Source organism: Branchiostoma floridae, chromosome 18, assembly GCF_000003815.2.
Source record: "Branchiostoma floridae strain S238N-H82 chromosome 18, Bfl_VNyyK, whole genome shotgun sequence".
In the NCBI taxonomy this organism is placed as follows: Eukaryota; Metazoa; Chordata; class Leptocardii; order Amphioxiformes; family Branchiostomatidae; genus Branchiostoma; species Branchiostoma floridae.
In genome coordinates this window covers 8,198,687-8,205,550 of record NC_049996.1, presented here as the reverse complement: position 1 = coordinate 8,205,550, position 6,864 = coordinate 8,198,687, and the positions used below count along the sequence as shown (strand labels likewise).

General features: G+C 44.7%; 1 protein-coding gene across 17 annotated transcripts in view; it reads left to right on the top strand.

The window, feature by feature from the left end:
- Positions 1 to 315: 315 nt before the first annotated feature.
- Positions 316 to 6,864, top strand: part of LOC118405731 (neurabin-1-like) — a 56,343-nt gene continuing 49,794 nt past the window's right edge. For 7 of the 17 annotated variants that reach the window (XM_035805414.1, XM_035805415.1, XM_035805421.1 and 4 more), the window contains exons 1-2: positions 317 to 607; positions 1,029 to 3,201. In XM_035805414.1, coding sequence (XP_035661307.1) covers positions 603 to 607; positions 1,029 to 3,201 — 2,178 coding nt within the window. In that variant the 5' untranslated portion in view covers positions 317 to 602. Of the gene's footprint in view, positions 608 to 1,028; positions 3,202 to 4,033; positions 6,061 to 6,864 lie in introns of those variants that run through there. The other 10 variants (XM_035805417.1, XM_035805412.1, XM_035805411.1 and 7 more) reach the window with 5 other exon arrangements.

The window sequence follows — 6,864 nt, the reverse complement described above, 5'->3', positions numbered from 1 at the left end:
TTCATAAGATTGACGGGTGAAATATTTGTTTAGGTTCAACAGTTTTGTGACGTCTGACAGGCTGCAGTACTGCTAGCCTTGGATTGAGGACGCTTTTAGGAAGCGCACAAAGGAGCGGCGCTTCCTGCAGGCTTACCAAGCCCCAGTACTCCAACAAATTTCTACCTGATCTTTTTATTTCAACTCCTTACTCCATCCAAATAGATTTCTAAAACAATAAAATGATTACATAGAAGAAAAACTTAAGATTCATACTCAATTATGAAAGATATTATCAGAATAGTAAAACTTTACTCCCTTAATCATCATAAAACTTTAATCAGCGTTTACTACGGAGGGGTAGGTGGTCCTGATTGTACCATCCCATAGTTGTAATGGCGGCCATTGCACGAGCCGTGGAGGGTTCCCACCACCTTCCTGCCCTTGTCCTGCTGCAATGAAGCCTCGTCTCGCGGGCAGAGTCTCCTCCATCCGCCAACAGCAAGCCCGGGGTCTGAACGACCTACCACCGGACCACCACCACCCGTCTCGGTCGCTGGAATCCACCATTACCGCGACCGATCGCTCCACAATTTTTGGCCAACCTCCAACGCCGCTGTAGTATGATGTGAGTTGTTTGCGGTGATCTGATTCGCGTAAACCGTCCAAATATCGCGATCTTTTCCCAAGCCGTAGCTTTAAATATCACTCAAACGTTTCCTAAGGGTCTACTATTGCTTGTTGATGTATTTCAACCAGGCATATCCCTTTTGTGCCTCGTAAAATGTACGCGTTTGGCCGCAGACGGTTTTTGCTCGCAGTTTTTTCCTCGTTCGATTTGGCTTGAAGTTTTGTTTGGCATTCCCCAAAGCATGACGACTTTACCCAATCCTGCGTGTATACTTTGCCTTGTCACGGTGCTATCATCTTCCAGGGGCAGGCTAGAGAAGAGTACTCGCTTTGTTGTTGTAACATTACTCGTAGAAAAGATCGATAGATTGTTCATGAATGACCGACGTAACGTTACATGATCTGTCCCGGTCCCACAGGTCGAAGGCAGCCGAGGAAGTCTACAGCGAGGTGCGGGCCACCGCACGGACTCGAACGCCGAGGGATCCCGAGACAGGAAGGCTTCGTTCCCGACCGATTGTCGACATCAACGCCTTGAAGTCCACCTTCCAGAAGGGCAGCGACAGGCCTCTGGCCCAGAGAAGCAGAGAACCCGCCATCCAAAGGTCGCGAAGCGCAGAGAGATATGGGGAGGGCAAGTATCAAGTTGGGACCAACATTTCCAAACTCAAGTCTATTTTCAGTCCACATGGGGGAGGGATCGAGGAAAGGGAAAACAGTGAGCCAAACAAGCTAAATGCCGCGAGCACAAACGCTCAGCAGGCTGGGAACAAGGCAGACACAAGTGCCTCAATAAAAAACAACAGCAGCAGCAGTAGTAGTAGTACTAGTGCAGTACAACCTAATTCCACTGTAGATTCTAGCAAGCCGCCGCAAAAACGAACCTACAGGAACCGTGAGGATGCCAAGAAAAACATAGAAAGACGGCTGAGTAGAGAGATGGATAGATATGAGACGGTTTCCCACGCAGCCAGGTTTTCGGAAACACGGAAACTCTTTGAGAATCTGGAAAAGAAGGCCACAGCAGACAAGAAGGTGCCGACGAATCGTTACCGTTCTGCGAGTACCGATCGGCTGGAGAAGAGGTTTTCAGGTGAGATTCTGCAAGATGGCGACTCCAACATGTCCAGGTCTATTCGGGAGTCCAGGTATAGGAAAACGTCCGAATCAGATAAACGCGAAAATGGGATCACCAATAAGTGGGACTCAAGAATACGTAGCAGTAGCGCCGATTCTTTAGACAGCTTAGATGATCCTCCAAGAGAGAAACCAGTCCACATCATTGATAGGACCCCAGATGTTAGCCCAGGCCCGATTTCCAGAAGGCTGTCAGGATATTCCGATAGTTTTGAGAGGTCAGATCTGAAATCACCACCGATGTCGCCCACGAGGAAAGTGTCGCCAAAAGTGAACGTAGCCGACTTGCGAGACTTGATAGCGAAGGAGGATGAAGCGAAGAAACGAAGGATTTCGGGATGCTTTGAGAAAGAGGATACAGAGGAAATAACAGGTTTGAGACATTGGGAGCAGCAGAACAGTACTCCCAAAACAAGGCTGCACATGCCTCATGATGAAGAAGAGAGTCTGTCACCAAAAGCTAAAGAGTACTCCCGAGACAGAGAGGACAGTTTCTCCCCTATAGCAAAGGAGAGAACCACGGAACCAAGGCAAGAGCAACCAGAGAATGTACCAAAGCCAAGGTATGGGAGGACTCTAAATGGTGATATCAAAGATTCGAAGGGTGTTAGTGATAGCGAGACAGCATCAGAGTGGATTGGTGGCCAGAGAGGAACCGTTGAGCCTGCAGATTCCGTTTACAGGAATGAACGAGAAGAGGAAGTGATGTCGCCAGCAGAGGATGGCGACATCTTGTTACACGCCGAGCTAGTCACCGTGGATCAAAACGAGGTTGGAGTGGATGCGGAGCATGAACCAGCAGAGGGCGAGACGGCGCCGAATTTCGAGCAGGATTCCCCGGAGCCTTACGAAGAAGCCAACGAAAGCAGACACAGACTTTTCAACAGTTCCTCTACGACGGAGTCTCTCGCTGATGCCTTGCTGAAGGAAGAAGAACCTGTGGAAGATGAAGCAGAAGTTGAGAGTTACCCAGCATTCCAAGCACAATCCCATGAACCCTTGCAGCAAGAAGATGAAGATGAGCCTATGCATAGCGATGAGCAACTCGAGCCCGAGGAACCCCCGATGACCCCGAATCGCTGGCGTAGAAACGCGGAGTACCAGCACCACAGCTCGCACAGCTCAGAAGAAGACGTGACGGCCTTCCGCAGTAAGAGGGCGAGCGATGAGTTCCTCTCCGACGGCGACGTCTTCGAAGGATCTTCTCCTACTGTAGAAGCACAATCTACCTCATTCCATGGTGGGTTCACACCCCAGGATAGAATAGAGAAGGATGTAGGGAGTGAGCGGATGTCCGAGTCTGAGGTGACCACGGAAGGTGAGGACGACAGTGAGAATGAATTCCCCGTGGATTACTGGGCTCAGGGCGAGATGCCAGGCATCTCCAGCGAGGACGAAGATATGAACATGATGGGAAGGGTGCCAAAGGTCAAGTTCAGCAAGAAACCCATCAAGGTTAGTCTTGTTATTGTTGTTGTTTACTTCACCTAGAAATTCCCCATCAACACTAGCCACAATGCATGATGGTACAAAAAACAGTTGAAACATAAATACATGTACTATGATGCATTGTGGGTAAGACAATCCTTAAGATTACTGCACAAAAATCTGTAGTAACAACATCACAAAACTGTTTGTCCTTAGTATCAGGACACAATTCTCAATGGGGGGTTGGTTAATTTTGAACACAAGATATAGGGTTCACCTCTCAAGTTTCTAGTGCAGTCTGAAACATGGCCCACCAGTTTTATTGGTTGCTTTGTATTTTAGTTTTAACAGGGCTTGCTCTACATATATGCTCCTTGAAGGGTCACATCAAAAGAAATTTTGCAAACTAAAAAGGACATGAGGTGCCTTAAGGTTGTGTAAGACATTATGGCTATATTTGATTTTAAGACCTGTGAGCAGCTGTTGGAGTGACCTTTGACCCGCTATCTTGTCAGCTGATATTGTTATTGCTGTCCAAAGATGGCGCAAACAAACTGCTCGGCCATCTGAAGACCTCGGGGTTGCATTACAGACTTTGACCCTTCGTGGGTGCCATCATCATGCCTTCCTATGCCAAACTATTTATGGAGTTAGAGTATATCCAAGTTAAAAATTGAATTTTCTCTCTGACATTTGAGTGGCAATTGCCCACTACATGCCAGAATTTGAAATGGGTAGTTTCTGCCCCCATTTCCCAAGTCAACTTGGAAAAGTGCCCATGGTACCATACATTGATCCGTCCGTCCGTGTGTCTGCCATCATTACTTGAAAATAGCCTTGAGAACTAGTTTCCTCATACAGGCGATACAGCTGTAGATCTAAATCAATATATTGTACAGTACTTCGGTAATGATGGGCACTGCATTTAATAGTCCTTGTGCAATACGTTGTCTTCAATTGGCTTTACGTTAAATGTATCTGACTTTCTGACCACTTGAATATCCTGACATGTTGCATAACGATTGGTATGTAGCTTATTGTTTAGTATACACATTTAAGATTGAGACGCTGGTTTTAATGACTTTTCCTGATCCCTAACTCCCAATTTGGTAATTGTTAACCATCTCAGGTGTACTGAATGAAGGTTAGACATCTAGGTAATAAGATAAGCAGTTACTCAAGCAACTGGATTATTAAAATCATATCCAGTTACTGGAATGAGTGCTTTTTGCCCATTTCAAGTCTAGACTGTGACCTAATTTTCAGGCACAAGACAAACCAAGTCTTGCCATGGCACTATTACTAGTATTACACATGAAAGGAGGTCATCTTTATGTATCTTCCCATCACCACCTCTCTCTTTACAACGTACTGGCTGTCTACATGTACTGTATATTCCCCTTCATGGGTCACTTGTTACATCCATGGCCGGTTAGTAATGTACTTGTGAAGAGGGTGGCAATGACCATTGCCGATATACACTATAGGCACATGCTATTGCTTCTCTGTGTCCATATACATTATCTGTAATGCTTGTCTCTATCTCAAGAGCTCCCAAGTACATGCCATAAATGTAATGGAATGACTGGTTTTATTGCTTATTGGAAGGTTATAGCCATAGGTGTTGACTAAGAATGACAGTCAAGTACATAAACATGTATTTGTAGTCAGCCAGGCTTGCTGAGTCAGTAGAATCATTGACGGACTAATAAACTAAAATTCTAATTGGCAAACATGACTATCTATATGGTAGGAGCTGACCTATGTTACAATAATTTCGTCGCATGCCATCGTACGATTTTGATTCCGTAGCATAGATATTGCAAGCAGAATGTGACAGAACCAACTGCTGACAAGAATCCAGATGTAACTTGGATCTAAGACACCCTTTTTTATATAACAAGACAGCTGAACCTTGCAGGACACATGTAATATATGGCTATCCCAGGAATGCTTGCGAATTGCATGACAATTGAATGACGTGATCGGGCTGTAACATGTAACATTAAATCAGTGATATTATTGAGTAGTTATAGTTTGAAATCTGCACTAATGTTTTATGTTGTTCGATTTCTCCCGTCCTTGAAAATGGAATTTTAGCCTAAAGACATGGCCTATTTCTTCCTTCTAATGGGTTTTGGTCTTACATCTTTCACATTGTATATTTTGGCACAGGTAGCACAAAAGCAAGTTTTCCCTTGTGAGTCTTACTTGCACCAATGTTGTTAGAACTTAGATGTGTATTTCTTTCATGCATGCAGTCAAATTGCCAAAGTCTTGTTTCTACTAGGTTATAATGTTTGTGCTAACAGGAAAAGGAGGGAAGGAAGTGTTGTAACCTGGTAACCCTGGGTGTATGAACACACCTGTATGAGTCAGCTATATCACTAGGAGTGGAGGATATCCTGCATACTATTATAGCTTTGACATCATAACAAAAGAATTGTTAAGTGTTATACCTGAACATGTATTGTTATCGTCATCACAGTGGGAAAATGTGACTATCACTGAGTATCAGATTGAGTTATTTCATTAACATTTTGGTTTTCTCGGTACAATATGGTTGTAAGACTATTAATGTGTCAGGAATATGAATGAAGAAAAGAGTTGATGTTTGTCATATCAACAGTTTTGGTATGAAAATATTGTGGGAGCCGTTGTTGCAGTATTAATAGCTGTGAGGTTAGGGGGGTTTGGTGTTGAGGAAATACCAGCCATTTTTGTGCTGTTGGCGTTGCCACTCGCCCTGTCTGTCTTCCCCACGCCCGGGGTGCCAGTTTAGGTGATGGGACCCGAGTTTTGGCCGGGAGGGCCATGAAGGCTCTGAGCAAGCCCCCTCGTCCCGGTGTGTACCGTAATGACCCCTGGCGACCCCTACCCAAGCCGGTACGGCAGTGACTTTTACCTAGGCATGGCGAGGGAGCGTGTGTTCTTGTGTTTGTGTATATGTGTGCTCTTGCGTGCTAAAAAAGGGCCTGTTCGCTTGCATGCTGGCATGCGGCTGCAATAAAACACCATGTGACCCTGTGATCGTGTAGATTCCGATGTTCTTAGTTCATCCATTGGCCAAATATTACCTGGTGGGTTGCCATGGACGATGCACTTTTCCCCGCCCTTCTGTATAATACTGTTTGTAAACCCAGTAGCAGTGGGAGGGGGGCTAATAGACAAAGGTCATCAATTATGCGAACAGTACACTCTGTTTGAGACCTTTAATAAGTAATTGATTATTATGGAGCATGTGCTTTGCCCTAGTTAATAGAGCATGCCTATGCATGGGATTAGAAATTATCCATCGTTAACAAAAGAAGGCTCTAATTAGCTACCTTTTCCCAGCCTAATTTGTCCATAACAATTAGAATTACATTTTGTACATTGAATGTTTTGAGTTGAATACATAATGCCGTGTATGAATTCCCTTTAATCTATATGGTGTATTGCCATATCCTCTGTAGTGAGTGTATTTATTTTTTTCCTGAAATACAAGTCTTGAGACTTAGGAGTACTGTAGTCTCTTTGCTTTGAAGCAAAAATCTGAAATATAAACAGAGAAACCAGAGAAGGGAGCTCTTTCCTCCTTCCTCGGTTATACGCTTCCCAAATTTCCAGGGGTTCCATGCAGGGGATGTTTTTGGCTATAAATCCTGACTTGTCGTTGCTTTTTCCTGTGTCAGTAAGGGAGGAAATAGT